Raw genomic sequence first — 18,946 nt, 5'->3', positions numbered from 1 at the left:
TGATGGTGTTCCCATGCGCCTGCTGCCCTTGTCCTTCTAGGTGGTAGAAGTCGCGGGTTTGCAGGGTGCTGTCGAAGAAGCCTTGGCGAGTTACGGCAGTGCAACTTGTAGATGGTGCTGCAGCCACGGTGTGCCTGGTAAATTATCTCATTAGATGCACTGCGCTTCTTTATTCTCATTCATTCCACCAACTCCTTTTTCCACGAATATCTCTTTCTACATTCCTTGGACACCTTTATAAGGAGCACAGAAATTACAAATTCCCCATATCTTTTGGCCGCCTTACAAGTTGCAGGAGTATTGCTCCTTCCACCAGGCGGGGCTGTGTGGGGTGCCAGTTATGAGCTGGTTGCTCTTGCTATCTTTAGACGCTCGGCGGCTCTTGTGCAGTTGGAGCGGTGTAAGGAGCCGGTGACCTTTCTGCAACTGAGGTAGCGAGCAGTTGGATCCAGAGATATAATGTTAGTTGCTGCTTTAATATGTGCGATAAACCGGGGCGCGGGCTCTGGGACATTTACTGTAACGGGCTTCGGATCGCCAATTCTCCTTTTTTTGCCCCCTATGTAAGCGAGTTGTGTCTGCGGGTTCAGTCCAACGATGGTCCCGTTCAGGCCTAGTCGTTCAAGAAGCGGCTTTAACCCTGAGCCGGCTGAAGGCTTTAGTCAGTCAGCTGAGGATCCTGCCTGAGGCGGGACCTGAAGCCAAATTTACGATGAGCAGTTTTTGATTAATGTTAAATTTCTATTTTGTAATCGTTTAGAGAATAAGTCAGCCGTGTTCCCTGAGGGTAATTACCGTCCTTTTCTACTGTTCCCGTAATGTTAACTTTATTTTAATCCGCAGACGATGGCCGGTCGCGCTGTTGCAGAATGGTGGTTTAAAATGAAACCATATGCTATTGCGTACCGGGAGTTATGGCCCAGTTTAGCTATCACGTCCTTGTTGTTCTACAAGCTGTCATATGGAGGTGAGTGTCGTAAGAACAAAAATGTGAACGTGTTTTATTAATCTTAACTGGTCTAGACGTGACTATTCCAACGCACTCCTGGCTGGCCTCTCACGTTCTACCCTCTGAAAACTTGGCTGCTGGTATCCTAACTTGCACCAAGTCCCATTTACCCATCATCCATCCCTGTGCTGGCTGACCTACACTGGCTCCCAGTTAAGCTGTGCCTCGATTTTCAAAATTTTCATCCTTGTTTTCAAATTCCTCCATAACTTCACCCCTCCCTATCTCTGTAATCTCCTCCAGTCCCACAACCCCCTGAGATATCTACACTCCTTTAATTCTGCCCTCTTGAGCATCCCTGATTATAATCGCTCAACCATTGAGGCCGTGCCTTCTGTTGCTTAAGCCCTAAGCTCTGGAATTCCCTACCTAAACCACTCTGCCTCTCTATCTCTCTCTCCTTTTAAGATACTCCTTAAAACCTTCTTCTTTGATCAAGCTTTTGGTCATCTGCCCTAATTTCTCCTTATGTTGCTCGGTGTCAAATTTTAGTCTGTCAAGTGCCTTGGGACATTTTACGACGTTAAAGGTGCTATATAAATACAAGTTGTTGTTGGTTTATCAGATTTGTCCTTAATGATATTCTGCATTTCCCCCCCGAGAATGATGTTACTTATTGGATCTGCCGTTCGTGGCATTTTGAACGACAAGTTGTGTTCCTGCAAAAGCTATTTTTTAAGATTTGGATTCATACTAAATTCATTCAGATTCCTTAGGTCAGATGTTAGACATAATGCAATGGATGTTGTCTACATGGATTTTCAGAAGGCGTTTGACAAAGTACCACATAGAAGGCTGGTTAACAAAATTGAGGCTCCTGGAATAGATGGGTCAGTGGCAGTTTGGATAAGGAATTGGCTTAAGGACAGAAAACGGTGAGTTGTGGTAAATGGCTGTTTTTCAGACTGGAGGATGGTAGACAGTGGTGTTCCCCAAGGGTCAGTGCTGGGGCCACTGCTTTTTTGGATATATATAAATGACCTGGATATTGGAATACAAAGTAGAATTTCTAAATTTGTCGATGACACCAAACTTGGGTGTGGCAGACAGTGAGGATGATACCAATCGACTGCAACAGGACATAGAAAGGCTAGCAGAATGGGCAGACAAGTGACGGATGGAATTTAATACAGAGAAGTGTGAGGTGATGCATTTTTGCAGAAGGAACAGGGAGAGGCAATATACACTTAATAGCACAGTTTTAAAGAGTGTGCAGGGACAGAGGGACCTGGGAGTTAATGTGCATAGGTCCTGAAGGTGGCAGGACATATTGAGAGAGTGGTTAACAAAGCATATGGGATCTTTGGCTTCATAAATAGAGGTATTGAATACAAAAGTCAGGAAGTTATGCTGAACCTTTACAAAGCGCTAGTTAAGACACAACTGGAAGGATGTGAAGCCACTTGAGAGGGTGCAGAGGAGATTTACCAGAATGGTTCCGGGATGAGGGATTTTAGCTACAATTACACGTTGGAGAAGCTGAATTTGTTTTCATTAGAGCAAAGGAGGTTGAGGGGTGATTTGATAGAGGTGTACAAGATTATGATGGGTTTGGATAGGCTAGATGGGGAAAGGCTGTTCCCACTAGTTGATGGTACAAGGACTAGGGGACACAGAATTAAGATTTTGGGCAAGAGATACAGGGGGGATGTGAGGAAAAAATGTTTTACACAGCGAGTGGTGAGAACCTGGAACTCGCTGCCGGCAGAAGTGGTGGAAGCGGGGACAGACGATATTTTTAAGGGGATACTGGATAGACACTTGAGGGAAATAAACTTGCAGGGCTACGGGGATAGAGCGGGGGAATGGGACTGACTGGATTGCTCTACAGAAAGCTGGCATGGACTCAATGGGCCAAATGGCCTCCTTCTGTGCCTCTATGATAATGGAAATCTTTGATAAAAATAGGAGTACGTATTGCAAATTTGTTGGAAAAATGACTGGCAGTTGATGTAGGTTTCTTTTGTACAGTGAGCTTGCTTTCCTGTGTGCTCTTCTGTATTGCAGCAATTTAAAAAAAAAAAAAAGTAAGTTCAACAGTTATCATCCAGCAATGGGGACATTCCTTCAATTATCTCCCTGATTTATTTTGACTGATTCCTGCAAATTTGCTACCAAGGAATTATATCTTGGGGTCCACTGGGGAGTGTATAATGGGTAATTTTTTGAGTTGCCACAGCCGGAGGAAGTGTCAACAGCTAGCAGCATATATCGAAAATGTGGATTTATATCAAAGATCGGAAAATCACGCACAACAGGTGTTCAGATTTCTGGCATGTAAAATTAGCCCTATAGTGTCAACCTGATAATTCCACTGCTATCAGTTTATGTTTTTTCTTTTTCTCCCAACCCCAAACAAAACATACTGTGGTCCCTGCTCAGTGCAGCTCACACTGGATATTAAGGAGTGAGAAGGAGCCTCACACTTGTATCTTCCCTGTCTGATATTGCCCATTAATGCTCTGATGTACGATTGAAGACACAAGGTGCAAATGTGCATTTAAAGTTGAAGCAAATAACCTATTGTGATTGTAATCATAGAATAGTGCAGCATAGAAGGAGGCCATTCGGCCTATTGCGTCTGCACCGGCTCTTTCAAAGAGCACTCTAGTTAGTCCTGCTCTTTCCCCATATCCCTGTTTTTTTTTTTCTCTTTCAAGTATTTATCCAATTCCCTTTTGAAGGCTACTATTGATTATGTATTCACCCTGTCAAGCAGTGCATTCCAAATCCGAACCACTCATTGCATAAAAAAGTTTTCCCTCATGTCGCCTTTGGTTCTTTTGTTAATCACTTTAAATCTGTGCCTTTTTGTTATCGACCCTTCAGCCATTGGAAACAGTTTCTCTTTATTTACTCTATCTAAACCCTTCATGATTTTAAACACCTCAATCAAATCTCTTCTTAGCCTTCTTTGCTCTAAAGAGAATTGTGTAGTCTGTCCCATTACCATCTCCTTTCGCCTTGAATATCTCTTCATGTCTCTTAACTTCTCCTGCCTTCTATCCTATCACAGACCTTCCCTTTTGTTCTTTCATCCCCTCCCCCATTTCTCAGCCCCTACCCTTACTTAAAAATCTGTTCCATTCCCTGCTTTTTTTCCAGTTCTGACGAAAGGTCATCAACTTGAAACGTTAACTCTGTTTCTCTCTTCACAGATGCCTGACCTGCTGCGTGTCTCTAGCATTTTCTGTTTTTATATAAAATCTCAAATGTTGGCTGTTTGGAAATTAGCAATCAGATGTTTCCACTTAGTGCATTTCATAACCTATTTTAGCTATCCAAAGTTCCCTTCACCAAAAGGCTGATGCTTCCAAGTTTTCTATTAAATTCTGTAACTAACTCTAAATTGGGCTGGGAGAGAACTATTAATTGGACGGTTTTTTTGGTTGAGAGGGGAAGTTCATAATTATAACTCCTCAGGAATGTAGAGTTAACAGACTAAAAGCAAACTGCCTCCCCCCACCCCCCCCCCCCCCCCAACACCCAAATAACTTTTTATCTGTTTAAAAAGGAGATTTTCTGGAAAATGGGTTTGTTATTCTGAAGAGTTAGAAGTCGAGCAACTTAATTTGGAGCCGCATTGGGTCAGATTGGAGCAATGTAGTCCTTGCCAGACGAAACTTGTTATTGGGAATATTGATCGATGTTTTCCCACTGCTAAACGCCAAAGTTTATAGATTTTTCTAATTAAAACCTGGGGTGAACGTTGGGATTTGTGCTAATTTGCCAGTTTCTTATTTAGAGGAGTACTTCACTTTTAGATAATACTAACCTTGTTATTTCTGTTCTTGCAGGTAAAAAGGCAGTAAAAGACAGTAAGTATTTATTGTCCATTTTAAATTCTTGACTCTTCCAAGCTAAATATGTAGCTTTTTACAATTGAGCCAATTGATTTTTCTTTCTACATTTTACACTTTTTATATGCATAATTATTTAGCACTATCGCAGTGACCAGCACATCCTCAGACTTGCGTTGGTTCAGTGGTAGCACTATTGCTTCTGAGTCAGAAATCGAACCCCAGAGACTTGCACACATCATGTCGGCTGACAATTCAGTGCAGTACTGAGGGAGTGCTACACTGAAGGCACCGTCTTATAAAATTGATGTTGATTTAAGGTCCCGTCTTCCCTCTCGTGTGGAAGTAAAATATCCCACAGCTATATTCGAAGAGGAGCTGGGAAATCCTACCAGTGTTCTGGTCAATCCTTATCCGTCATCCAACATCAAAACAGATTACCTGCTCGTGAACTCCTTGCTGTTTCTGGGACCTTGCTATGTGAAAATTGGCTGCTGTGTTTCTGTAAATTTCTTGAGTTCTTTTTATATTTTTCTTTCTCCCAGAAACACAGATCACTGAATGTTGATCATGTCTCTCGCTGGAAACTCCCAAATGTTTATTGCACATATTACTGATAATCATGTGTCAATGGGACTCAAAATGCAGTCAAAAATGTCTTGTTAATTTCTAGCCTTTCTTTAAATGCAGCATTTGTTACAGAACTGCTTCAAGACGTGGTCCTGTAATACCATAAGCTTCTGATGCCATGGAATAGGCTGCATTTTTATTGCAAGACTACAACAGGCAACATGCATTTGTATAGAGCCTTTATCTAGCAAAATGCCTCAAGACAGAGGCAGGGACCAGACCTAAACAGAAATAGGAAACTGGTTAAGGATAGTGACCATAAAGGTGGTAGTAGTCAAAGAAGTTGATTTTTGAGGGTGGGGAGTGATTGAGTTCCAGAATGAAAGTAAAATGGCCTAAAGCTCTCCCACTGATGGTAGAGGGAATGAAACAGGGAACATGTAGTCGAACTGAGTTTGAAGAGACAACTATTTTGAAATTGATGCATGGAGGGATGGAGAGTCAAAGGAAATCAACAAGGGTCAGGTAGATAAGTGAGCAGAATTTTATTGTGGGATAGAATGTGAATTTGAGGTTATGTCGGGTAGAGCTCAAGGCCAGCAAGGAGGGTGTTGGAAAAGTCACATCTGGAGGTGACAAAGGGATGGATCAGGATTTCAGTAGCAGTGGCAGCAAAGTTTTAAAAAAAAAAAAAAAAAAACAACAACTTTACATAGCACATTATTCCTCAAATTGCTTTGTTCTAGTTGCTGGGCCTCTAATGGATGGGTTGGTAAATGCACAATCTATGTTAGAACTGAGATATACAGTCCACAAAGGTCCCAGATTTGATCCCTGGAGGGAAACATAGATGTTTACAGCACTGAAGGAGACCATTTGGCTCATCATCTCTGCTGGCTCATTGTTCTAATAATCCAAAGCGAATCACACTGCCCTGCTCTCTCCCCATAGCCTTGTATCTTTCCCACCCATGGTACAATAGTCTGCCAATACTCATGATGTAAGCTTACACACAAGGAAGCTTGTGTGTGGTGGCAGAAGATGTGGGTATGGTTCTTCATGAATACTTTGTGTCTGTCTGCATCATCCCTCTTTTGTGAAGACATTGTAGTTGAGCAGGAGTGTTAAGTATTAGATGTGATAAACATAGTGGGAGAGGAAATATTAAGGGGTTTAGCGTCTTTGAAAGTAGACAAATTGCCAGGCCTGGATGAAATGTATTCCAGGCTATTGAGAAGCAGGGGAGGAAATAGTGGAGGCTCTGACCATCATTTTTCAATCCTCTCTGGCTGCAGGTGTGGTGCTGGAGGACTGTTAATGTTGCACCATTGTTTAAAAAAGGATAGACCAAGTAATTACTGGCCAGTCAGCCTAACTTCGGTGGTGGGCAAATTGTTGGAAAAAATTCTGAGGGACGGTATTAATCGTCATTTAGAAAGGCATGGATCTGTTAAAGGAAGGTCGTGTCTGACTAACTTGTTTGAATTTTTTGAGGAGGTAACAAGAAGGGTTGATGAGGGTAGCGCGTTTGATGTAGTATACATGGATTTTAGCAAGGCTTTTGACAAGGTCCCGCATGATAGACTGGTCAGGAAAGTAAAAGCCCACGGGCTCCATAAGAAAGTGGCAAGTTGATCCAAAATTGGCTCAGTGGCAGGAAGCAAAGGGTAACGGTCTACGGATGTTTTTGTGACTGGAAAGTTGTTTCCAGTGGGGTTTCACAGCAGGGCTCAGTACAAAGTCCCTTGCTTTTTGTGGTATATATCAATGATTTTAGACTTCCATGTAGGGGGCATGATTAAGAAGTTTGCAGATGATACAAAAATTGTCGTTGTGGTTGATCGTGAGGAAGAAAGCTGTAGACTACAAGGAGATATCAATGGGCAGAAAAGTGGCAAATGGAATTCAATCCGGAGAAGTGTGAGGTAATGCATTTGGGGAGGGCTAACAAGGCAAGGGAATACACAATAAATGGTAGGACACTGACAAGTGTAGAGGAACAGAGGGGACCTTGGAGTGCATGTCCACAGATCCCTGAAGGTAGCAGGACAGGTCGATAAGGTGGTTAAGGCGGCATACGGGATACTTTCCTTCATTAGCCGTGGCATAGAATAGAAGAGCAGGGAGGTTATACTAGAACTGTAGAAAACACTAGTTAGGCCACAGCTAGAGTACTGCATACAGTTCTGGTCACGACATTACAGGAAGGATGTGATTGTACTAGAGAGGGTACAGAGGAGATTTACGAGGATGTTGCCGGGACGGGAGAATTTTAGCTATGAGGAAAGATTGGATAGGCTGGGGTTGTTTTCTTTGGAACAGAGGAGGCTGAGGGGAGACTTAATTGAGGGGCCTAGATACAGTGGATGGGAAGGACCTATTTCCTCAAGCAGAGAGGTCAATAACCAGGGGGTGTAGAGTTAAAGTAATTGGTAGAAGGATTAGAGGGGAGTTGAGAACTTTTTTTACCCAGAGGGTGATTGGGGGTGGGGGTCTGGAACTCACTGCCTGAAAGGGTGGTAGAGGCAGAAACGCTCATCACATTTTAAAAAGTACTTGGATATGCACTTCAAGTGCTGTAACCTACAAGGCTGCGGACCAAGAGCTGCAATGTGGGATTAGGCTGGATAGCTTTTTCGGCTGGCACAGACACAATGGCCTCCTTCTGTGCCGTAAATTTCTATGATCAAGAATAGAAAGTGCCTTTGGAATTTCACCCCACATGAGTCTGTGCAACCCCATAACCTGTGTGGGTGGGCCGAGTGCTCAGTTTGTCCACAATCATAACGGATGATGACCTGTGCCATCAGAGCCGCAGTGTATATTTTACATGCTGTCTTCCAATGTTGCAAGCAGACTCCCCTTTTTAAGTAAATCTCGCATCTTTAGAAACACCAGTGTTGCTTAATTTATCTTGCAGTGGAGTTGGGTGTTGTTGCTGACAACGTTAAGATAAGTGCACCATGCAGTTCTATTGCACTGGATTAACAATCCTCATTCTCTACCCCTCCCCTCCCCCCAGGATATTTGTATCCTATATGCAATATTGTGCTAACACACTTGCCTCTGTATCAGAAGGTGGTGGTGGTTTAAGCCACTGCAGGACCTGAGCACCTAATTTAGGCTGATACTTCAGTGCTGTCTTTTGAATGAGATGTTAAACTGAGGCCCTGTCCCGGGAGATGTAAAAAACCCCATAGTGCTATTGGAAAAAGAACACTGGAGTTCTCCTGGTGCTCGGACCAACATTTATCCTTCATTGTATAGAAACATAGAAGATAGGAGCAGGAGTAGGCCATTCGGCCCTTTGAGCCTGCTCCGCCATTCAATGAGATCATGGCTGATCATCCAAATTCAGTACCCTGTCCCTGCCTTCTCCCCATATCCCTTGATCCCTTTAGCCTTAAGAAATATATCCAACTCCTTCTTGAATATATTGAATGACCTGGCCTCCACCGCCCTCTGTGGCAGAGAATTCCACAGGTTCACCACTCTCTGGGTGAAGAAATTCCTCCTCATTTCAGTCCTAAATGGCTTACCCCTTATCCTTAGACTATGACCCCTGGTTCTGGACTCCCCGGCCATCAGAAACATCCTGCATCTAGTCTGTCGAGGCCTGACAGAATTTTATAGGTTTCGATGAGATCCCCTCTCAATCTTCTTAACTCCAGTGAGTATAAGCCCAATCGACACAATCTCTCCTCATACGTCATTCCTGCCATCCCAGGTATCAGCCTGGTGAATCTTTGCTGCACTCTTTCCATGGCAAGAAAGTCCTTCCTCAGATAAGGCGACCAAAACTGCACACAATACTCAAGGTGCGGTCTCACCAAGGCCCTGTACAACTGTAGCAAGACATCCTTGTTCCTGTACTCGAACCCTCTTGCTACGAAGGCCAACATACCATTTGCCTTCTTAACCGCCTGCTGCACCTGCATGCTTACCTTCAGCGACTGGTGCACAAGAACACCCAGGTCTCTTTGCACTTCCCCTTCTCACAATCTATTGCCATTCAAATAATAATCTGCCTTCCTGTTTTTGCCACCAAGTGGATAACCTCACATTTATCCACATTATCGTGCATTTGCCATGTTTCTGCCCAACCACCCAACCTGTCCAAATCGTACTGGAGTTTCACGACATCCTCCTCACACCATACCCTCCCACCCAGCTTTGTGTCGTCTGCAAATTTGGAGATATTACATCCAATTCCCTCGTCCAGATCATTAATATATATTGTGAACAGCTGGGGTCCTAGGACCAATCCTTGCGGTACCCCACTAGTCACTGCCTGCCACTCGGAAAACGACCCGTTTATTCCAACTCTCTGCTTCCTGTCTGCCAACCAGTTCTCTATCCAAGTCAGTACCTTGCCCCCAATCCCATGTGCCTTAACTTTACACGCTAATCTCTTATGCAGGACCTAATTGAAAACCTTCTGAAAGTCCAAATACACCACATCCACTGGTTCTCCCTTATCTATTCTACCAGTTACATCCTCAAAAAATTCCAGTAGATTAGTCAAGCACGATTTACCTTTTGTAAATCCATGTTGACTTTGTCCGATCCTGTCACTGTTTTCCAAGTGCTCTGCTATTACATCTTTTATAATGGACTCTAGCATTTTCCCCACTACCGATGTCCGGCTTACCGGTCTATAATTCCCCGTTTTCTCTCTACCACCTTTTTTGAATAGTGGGGTAACATTAGCTACCCTCCAATCCATGGGAACTGTTCCAGAGTCTATCGAATGTTGGAAGATGACCAGCAATGCATCTACTATTTCTCGGGCCATTTCCTTAAGTACCCTAGGATGTAGATCATCAGGCTCTGGGGATTTATCAACCTTCAATCCCATCAATTTCCCTAACACCATTTCCCTACAAATACTGATTTCTTTCAGTTCCTCCCTCGCATTAGACGCTATGTTCCCCGACATCTCTGGGAGGTTATTTGTGTCCTCCTTTTGTGAAGACAGAACCAAAGTATGTATTTACAGGAAACTTTTTGGTTTATCCGGAGGTTGTATGTCCGGAATACTCGATCTAACGGCAAAAATCAGGAGCCGTTTTCTATAAATTTTTTTAGTTCTCGTTCTTTTTTTTTTTCCGCAGTCAGCCACTGCAAGGTCTGTAGCTATAGCAACAGCTTCAGCTAGAGACTTGCAGCTGCAGCCGACTCTTTAGAAGCTGTTGCTAAGCAACAGTGTTTGTTGTCAGACACGGAGATGAAAACCTCCGTATGCTTCAACATTAACTTTGTATGTCCGGCAGTTTTGATAGATTGGCAACATGCCGGTCCAGTCGGTGCCGGATATCACACAGTTTCCTGTAATTGGTCTGCCATTTCTTTGTTCCCCATTATAAATTCCCCTGATTCTGACTGCAAGGGACCTATGCTTGACTTCAATCTTTTTCTCTTCACATATCTAAAAGCTTTTATAGTCAGTTTTTATGTTCCCTGCAAGCTTACTCTCATACTCTCTTTTCCCCCTCTTAATTAATCCCTTTGTCCTCCTTTGCTGAATCCTAAACTGCTCCCAATCCTCGGGTTTACTGCTTTTTCTGGACAATTTATATGTCCTCTTCTTGGATCTTATGCTGTACCGAAATTCCCTTGTTAGCCACGGTTGAGTCGCCTTTTAAAAATTTTTTATGCCATACAGGGATGAACAAATTCTGTAGTTCATCCATGCGATCTTTAAATGTTTGCCATTGCCTATCTACCGTCAACCCTTTGAGTAACATTCCCCAATCAATGCTACCCAACTCGCGCCTCATACCATCATAGTTTCCTTTATTTAAATTCAGGACCCTAGTCTCTGAGTCAACTACTTCACTCTCCGTCTTAATGAAGAATTCTATCATATTATGATCGCTCTGACCCAAGGGGCCTTGCACAAAAAGATTACTAATTAAACCTTATGACATCATACGCAGTCTAAGATGGCCTGATCTCTAGTTGGTTCCTCGACATATTGGTCCAGGAAACCATCCCGTATACACTCCAGGAATTCCTCCTCCACAGTATTGTTACTAATTTGGTTAGTACTAATTTGCAACTGTATGCAGTTAGCTTGTAGAAAAGTAGGATGATATATGTTTAAGTTTGTAGACTGTTTCAGTTCATGGATCTACTGTCTGCATCAAATCACAGAATCACAGAAACCCCACAGTGCAGATAGAGGCCATTTCGGCCCATCGAGCCTGCACCGACACATATCCCACCCTATCCCCGTAACCCCACGTATTTAATCCCCCTAACACTAAGGGTCAATTTATCATAGCCAATCAACCTAACTCGCACATCTTTGGACTGTGGGAGGAAACCGGAGCACCCGGAGGAAACCCACGCAAACACGGGGTGCTTAAGTCAACATAGTTGGAAGCAAAGCTGTCTCCACTCTGTACCTAAGTGCCTTAATTGCCATCCTCTGGTCATCTTCCATCATACCAGTGATACTCATTTCCCACACCATTCATCGTTGTGATCTAATTTGTACTGCAGTGCAGCCAAGTTTGTGCAAGTTAGAATCAGCAGAGAAGGAAGAGAGAAGCCATCAATCTGAACAAAGTTAAACATATTTCCTGGTGGTGAAAGGGTGGCGAGTTAACCAAATGTGCCACCCACCTCTTTAGGAACCACTGGTCAATAGAAGTACAACATATCCTTACATAAAAATAAAACCTCTGCTCCTATTACCTGCTGCCCCCATGTTCCACATGATTATAGAGTCATAATGGTACAGAAGGAGGCCATTTGGCCCATCGAATCTGCACCGGCTTTCTAGAGCAATCCAGTCAGTCCCATTCCCCCACTCTATCCCCATAGCCCTGCAAGTTTTTTTCCCTCCAGTGCCTATCCAGTCTCCCCTTGAAAACATTGAGTGTCTCTGCTTCCACCACTTCTGTCGGCAGTGAATTCCAGGTCCTCACCACTTGCTGCGTAAAGAAGTTTTTCCTCACATACCCCCCTGTATCTCTTTCCCAAAACCTTAAATCTGTGTCCCCCTAGTCCTTGTACCATCAACTAGTGGGAATAGCGTATCCAAACCCATCATCATCTTGTACACCTCTATCAAATCAACCCTGAACCTGAAAACAAATCCAGCTTCTCCAACCTGTCCTTGTAGCTAAGATCCTCCATCCCCAGAACCATTCTGGTAAATCTCCTCTGCACCCTCGCAAGGGCCTTCACATCCTTCCTAAAGTGTGGTGACCAGAACTGGAAGCAATACTCCAGTTGTGGCCTAACCAGCGCTTTGTAAATGATGGGTCATCTACTTGCTTTTCTTTGTTGAAGAGCTAACAAAATGGCAACGCCCAATTTGAGTTACAAATGTTCTATTGTGTACTAAAGTTTTGATTTTTTTGCCATATCTAGAATCTTCCAGTCAAGGACATTGATACTGCCACTGAGGTACATGGACTCATGCAAAAATCATGTGAACCACCACTGAATGAAATGGGTACAGAAGAATATCATCTGGAAGCATACTGTTTATTTTGTACAAACTCGTGATGTACTGCTGCATGCTTATGAAATGATAACAATAAAATGTTGCTTTGGACACAAGTTTTTTAAATGGATATTCTGTTCCAGTTGATCTGAAATCCCTTTTTATAATGCAGATTATATGATCCTTACTACTCTTCATAACTATTTACTTTTTTTTTTAAATGATCAGTTAAGAAAACTTGCAGTGGTTTTAATTTCACTCTGCTACTCTTGCATTACTTGGATGTGTTTTTTAATCAAGATCTCATCACACAAGCTTGGAATGAGTGGGTGGTGACAATTGTTGGATACGCCTGCATTATTTGGATTACTTTTATTTTTCCAAGGTCTCATTGCACAAGCTTGGGTGGAAGCAGTTGTTGGGTGTATGTACATATCCTCCTATTTCATGCAACTATTCACATCACGCAACTATTTAGGATATGTTATTCTTTCCTCCACCCATCCTTTTTAGAAAAAGAATGTCAACCCATATTGTTACATTCAAGGCTGCACACAAATTTCATAGAAATAAAAGGTAAGAAGCAACAAAATAATTGAAACACAAATACACGAATGATTTTACAATGCCCTAACTGATGGAATGATACAACACAGGAGGCCATTCAGCCCATCATGTATGGGCCAGTTCTTTGAAAGAGCTATCCAATTAGTCCCTTTTCTCCAAGTATTTATCCAATTTGCTTTTGAAAGTTATTGAATCTGCTTCCACCACCCTTTCAGGCAGTGCATACCAGACCATAACATAAGTGTAAAAGAAAAATTGCCTAAAAACTATGTCCTCTAGTGCTGGCCCAATTCTGTTTGATTATCGAAGTATTGTATGTTTAAAATGATATTTTTGTGGAAAGAGGTGGTGTTTGCAAACAGTAATAACTGGACTGAGGCAAGGAGTAAAGTTGTCTGTTATTTTTTGGTTGAAAAAGAAAACTCCGTTCCACTTTCATCGATTTGATACACTTTACAATTGGACTAATTGAAATTTGTTAATTTTCACAGTTGGAGAGGGGCACATTTCACAGTTGAGATGGGGTACAATCTATTTTTGTAGATTTTTAAAAAAATTCTGCAACCAGATTTTCCTTAGGAACTTCATTTTATTTGTGAAGTTGTCTTAATGCAAAGTAAATTCAGACAGTCCTAATAAAATCACTCTATAAACTGAGGAAAATGTGAATTTCAACGTGCTCTCGAGTTCCCTGCCGAAACCGCTCTACCCCTCCTTTAATACGCTCCTTAAAACCTACCTGTTTAACCAAGCTTTTGATAACCTGCCCTAATTTCTCCTTATGTGGTTTGGTATTTTTTTTTTGTCTATTAATATTCCTAGGAAACCCGTGGGACGTTTACGTTAAAGGCGCTATATAAATACTTGTTTTGCTTTTCAATATCTTACGATTACTCGTGCCACGTTGTCTTATCGACTTCGGATAACCTCACAATTACTTTATTAAACTTTTGTTCACTTTTTTTTCATCACTTGGCAATAAGCTCCAGCAGCAATTTGGTAATTCCGCAAAAGCGCGGTATTACGATAAATGTTCCTGGCCGACCTGCTCCAGATCAGTTTTTGAGAACTTGTCCGCTCTCGGTTGGAAGCATCCGCGGACAGCAGATGGCGATGTGTGTGCATCACAGAGGCAATGCGATATCCTGGGCGAGTTGGTGCAATGTAATGTCCCTCTGCATTGCTCAGCACCGCATCCCCTCCGGAGACGATGAGTTCACATTCCAGACATACCGGGCGGCCGCGCCGCGCCACTTGCGGTGACGTCTCCCACCTGCCCGCTTGTCTGATTACCCTGAAAGTGTAAGGAAAGTCACCAACAACAAGCTAGGGACGGGACGAGCGAAGGGCGTGGGGGAGACGCCGTGAGTCTGTTTGAAAGGCTGTGTGCTCACAAGTGCAGTCAATCCGAGCAGTTAACCAGCCGGCCGGGATCAATCCCACCTGACGCCCGCCTCACCATGACGCGCAGGGGGCGGGACGTCAGCTGACTGGGCCTCGAGCTCTGGCTTCGGCGGTTCGGCCACCCGAGACCCAGCGTCAACCGAAAGTGGCCTTTAAACGCGGCCAGCGCCCTAGACGCCCTTGGCAGGCGTGATCCAAGCCACAACATTGCCGCTTTTCCCGTCAGTCGGCGCACTTAACCGTCTCTCTCTTGATAATAAATGCGCCGCCCGTGACGTTGTCCTCTCTGGCCCGAGAGTGAAGGGTGAAGCCAGCAGCGGCCTGCAGTTGGACTCGTGCCCCAGTCAGATCCCTCCCATCCCAGCTGCTGCCTGTCTGCCTGCCGCCGACATTAACTCGGGCATCACTGAACGTTGCGGTCGCATGGTGGGATTGTGCTGAGACATCTTCAAAATGATGCCGGTGAGTGTTTTGTCTGCTTCTGTCCCTGGGACTCTGTAACCTGAATGGACATAAAATTCGGGAGAAGCTCGCAATCCTTTCACAACATTCTCTCAGCCACGGAGGTGAGATCAAAGAAATTTGTACGGTTTTTACGCTATTATGGCAGAAGAAAGCGATAACTAAAATACCGCAGTGAAGTCCTATTCGGCAGCTCATTGCACGTTATTCAGTCAACGTCGAAATGTTATTTACATTTTAGTATTCACTTTGACAAAGATTATTCATTTAATAAGCACAAAGGAAATCCCTACTCGGTTGGCTTTTATGTAATGGTTTCGATGAGTTGTGATGGTTACACGTACTCTTAATTAATTTCCTAAAATGTTCCTTGTACAATTTTAATTACTGTGATTTTATAAAGACTTGAAAACAGTAGGTAAAATGCCTGATAGCCTGAATAGATTGAGAATATAACTGATTGTGGAAAGTACTCTAAAGTTATTGTACTATATTTAAAAAAAACTGAAAAAGGTAGAACCTCTTGATAATTGTAGGGAATGTAAATTATGTTCACCCTGGATCAAAAAAGCATTTCACCAAGTAATATTTTTGGTAACCTGTCAACAGATAAAACTATTATGAATTCCATCGTGTATATATCAGTACAAGAAAAGTGAAATTCAGTATTTTTTGCTACTTATGGGATGTTCTTTGTCCATCCAAATATTGTATCAAAGATTTCTGCCATAAATTATATTCGCAACAACATCAGGAAGTTGTTATACAACAATATGGCATATTCACAAGTTTTAGTTCTTGGCTTGATATGGCTCTATCCTACTTTTGCTGTTCGCTTCAAATTTTAAAACAATTTATCATTAGTGTGTGGAGTTATGCTATTATTTACCAAATCTATCTATGCTTGTAATTGAACTGTTTGAATTTCTAGAGAGGTTATTCTTTGATGCCTTTCTGAATGATGGATGTATAGCTTCTGCAGTAGATGATAACTGCATGAATTCTATACACATAATAACATAAGAAATAGGAGCAGGAGTAGGCCATTTGGCCCCTCGAGCTTGCTCTGCCATTCAATAGGACTGATCTGATCTTGGCCTCAACTCCACTTTCCCATCCGTTTCCCATAACCCTTGACTCCCCTGTAGCTCAAATATGTCTATCTCCGCCTTGAATATATTGAATGACTCTGCCTCCACAGTCCTCTGGGGTAGAGAATTCCAAAGATTCACGACTCTGAGAGAAGAAATTCCTCCTCATCTCCGTATTAAATTGGCGACCCCTTATTCTGAAACTATGCCCCCGAGTGCTAGATTCCCCCACGAGGGGAAACATCCTTCCTGCATCTACTCTTGTCAAGCCCCCTCAAAATCTTATGTTTCAATAAGATCACCTCTCATCTGAACTCCAATGAGCATAGGCTCAACCTTTCTTCATAAGACAACCCATTCATCTCAGGAATCAACCTAGTGAACCTTCTCTGAACTGCCTCCAATGCAAGTATATCCTCCTTTAAATGAGACCAAAACTGCATGCAATACTCCAGATGTGGTCTCGCCAGCGCCCTATACAGTTGTAGCAAGACTTCCCTACTTTTATACTCCATCCCCCTTGCAATAAGGGCCAACACTCCATTTGCCTTCCTAATTACTTGCTGTACCTGCATGCTAACTTTTTTGTGTTTTGTGTACGAGGGCCCCCAGATCCCTCTGTACTGCAGCATTTTGTAGTCTCCATTTAAATAATAATTTGCTTTTTTATTTTTCCTACCAAAGTGGATAACCTCACATTTTCCCACATTATACTCCATTTGCCAAATTTTTGCCCACTCACTTAACCTATCTATATCCTTTTGCAGACTCTGTGTCCTCCTCACAGCTTGCTTTCCCACCTATCTTTGTATCATCAGCAAATTTGGCTACTGTACACTCTGTCCCTTCATCCCTAATATAGTTTGTAAATAGTTGAGGCCCCAGCACTGATCCCTGTGGCACCCCACTAGTTACAGTTTGCCAACCTGAAAATAACCCATTTATGACCCACACTGCTGTCTGTTGGATGGGGTTTTAACCTATAATGTAGTTGCATTTTATAGAATGATTTGGATTTTAGAAAATGGGGCAAACACTGTAACATGTATTCAGTGGAACCCCTCCCTTTACAACCTAATGTTGCAATCTAACCTCCAATCATTTAAATTATTCTCTATCCCTCGCTTCTCCCCCCTCCACCCACTAAGATTTTGCTTTTCCTCCCCTTTACCTAAAAATGTAGGCAGGACATATGCTTGAACTTCTTGGGGAATATGCATTTTCAATGCTTTGCACTAAATTTGAAAAAGTACTGAAGAAAATGCTGTTATTTATTTGCTTTATAAGTTTTTTGCCTCATTGATTGTCCTTTCAACATCTCTGTTTTGACTGGGAAAACAACGTGGTTTATTGATGCTGTTCTGTACTGGCGATAAGAGGCATGGTTTGTGGGGTGGAGTGGGATTTACTGCTGACATTTCTTGTTAGAGATTCAATGTTAAGTTACTGTGAAAAGCTCTTTTTTTTAAACGTGATGTTTATATGTAGATATTTTTGAGGCCAGGTTTTTGCAGCAGTCTTGTCTCGAAGGTGAGGGTTGATGACTGCCCTTGGCACACTCGGTCAAATGCTGCCTTGATGTCATCAAGGAGCCCTAGTAAAACTGAAGTCAATGGGAATCGGGGGTGGGGGGTGGGGGAAGCTCTCCACTGGCTGGAGTCATACCTCGCACAAAGGAAGATGGTTGTGGTGGTTGAAGGTCAATCATCACAGACCCAGGACATCACTGCAGGAGTTCCTCAGGGCTGTGTCCTAGGCCTAACCATCTTCAGCTGCTTCACCAATGACCTTCCCTCCAACATAAGGTCAGAAATGGGGATGTTCGCTGATGACTGCACAGTGTTCAACGCCATTCGCAACTCCACAGATAATGAAGCAGTCCATGCCCGCATGCAACAAGACCTGGGCGACATTCAGGCTTGGGCTGATAAGTGGCAGGTAACATTCGCGCCAGACAATGACTATCTCCAACAAGCGAGAGTCTAACCACCGCCTCTTGACATTCAATGGCATTACCGTCGCCGAATCCCCTACCATTAACATCCTGGGGGGTCACCATTGGCCAGAAACTTAACTGGACCAGCCACATAAATACTGTGGCAACAAGAGCAGGTCAGAGGCTAGGTATTCTGCGGCGAGTGTCTCACCTCCTGACTCACCAAAGCCTTTCCACCATCTACAAGGCACAAGGAGTGTGATGGAATACTCTCCACTTGCCTGGATGAGTGCAGCTCCAACAACACTCAAGAAGCTCGACACCATCCAGGACACAGCAGCCTGCTTGATTGGTACCCCATCCACCACCTTAAACATTCACTCCCTCCACCACCAGCGCACCGTGGCTGCAGTGTGTACCATCTACAAGATGCACTGCAGCAACTCGCCAAGGCTTCTTCAGCAACACCTCCCAAACCCACCTAGAAGGACAAGGGCAGCAGGCGCATGGGAACACCATCACCTTCAAGTCACACACTATCCTGATTTAGAAGTATATCGCCGAGCCTTCATCGCTGGGTCAAAATCCTGGCACTCCCTCCCTAACAGCACTGTGGGAGTACCTTCACCACACGGACTGCAGCGATTC

At 43.3% G+C, this 18,946-nt stretch overlaps 2 protein-coding genes across 4 annotated transcripts in view; both read left to right on the top strand.

Annotated features, from left to right (window-relative positions):
- The first annotated feature begins 323 nt into the window (after positions 1 to 323).
- Positions 324 to 12,954, top strand: atp5mj (ATP synthase membrane subunit j). Of its 2 annotated transcripts, none has more exons than XM_086003091.1 (4): positions 324 to 431; positions 844 to 967; positions 4,807 to 4,827; positions 12,763 to 12,954. In XM_086003091.1, exons 2-4 carry the CDS (start codon positions 847 to 849, stop codon positions 12,783 to 12,785), a joined length of 165 nt encoding a protein of 54 aa, XP_085859217.1. In that variant the 5' UTR covers positions 324 to 431; positions 844 to 846; the 3' UTR covers positions 12,786 to 12,954. The 2 variants fall into 2 exon arrangements, with proteins under 2 accessions (XP_085859217.1, XP_085859216.1); XM_086003090.1 differs by having other exon boundaries at positions 352 to 461.
- Positions 12,955 to 14,571: 1,617 nt separating this feature from the next.
- Positions 14,572 to 18,946, top strand: part of ppp1r13bb (protein phosphatase 1, regulatory subunit 13Bb) — a 127,834-nt gene continuing 123,459 nt past the window's right edge. The window contains exon 1 of one of the 2 annotated variants that reach the window (XM_086003083.1): positions 14,572 to 15,271. In XM_086003083.1, the coding sequence (XP_085859209.1) occupies positions 15,263 to 15,271 (9 nt within the window). In that variant the 5' untranslated portion in view covers positions 14,572 to 15,262. The remainder of the gene's footprint in view (positions 15,272 to 18,946) is intronic. The other variant, XM_086003088.1, reaches the window with a different exon arrangement.

This window comes from Somniosus microcephalus, chromosome 12 (assembly GCF_052327205.1).
Source record: "Somniosus microcephalus isolate GS21.2 chromosome 12, FLI_Smic_1.0, whole genome shotgun sequence".
In the NCBI taxonomy this organism is placed as follows: domain Eukaryota; kingdom Metazoa; phylum Chordata; class Chondrichthyes; order Squaliformes; family Somniosidae; genus Somniosus; species Somniosus microcephalus.
This window is presented reverse-complemented; position numbering and strand designations above follow the sequence as displayed.

Bases quoted from the DNA above. Each gene is read 5' to 3' on its own strand.
- atp5mj (XM_086003091.1), top strand. From the start codon at position 847: ATGGCCGGTCGCGCTGTTGCAGAATGGTGGTTTAAAATGAAACCATAT. The intron at 968-4,806 runs GTGAGTGTCGTA...CTGTTCTTGCAG, and splicing joins CTACAAGCTGTCATATGGAG to GTAAAAAGGCAGTAAAAGAC. The intron at 4,828-12,762 runs GTAAGTATTTAT...TGCCATATCTAG, and splicing joins TAAAAAGGCAGTAAAAGACA to AATCTTCCAGTCAAGGACAT.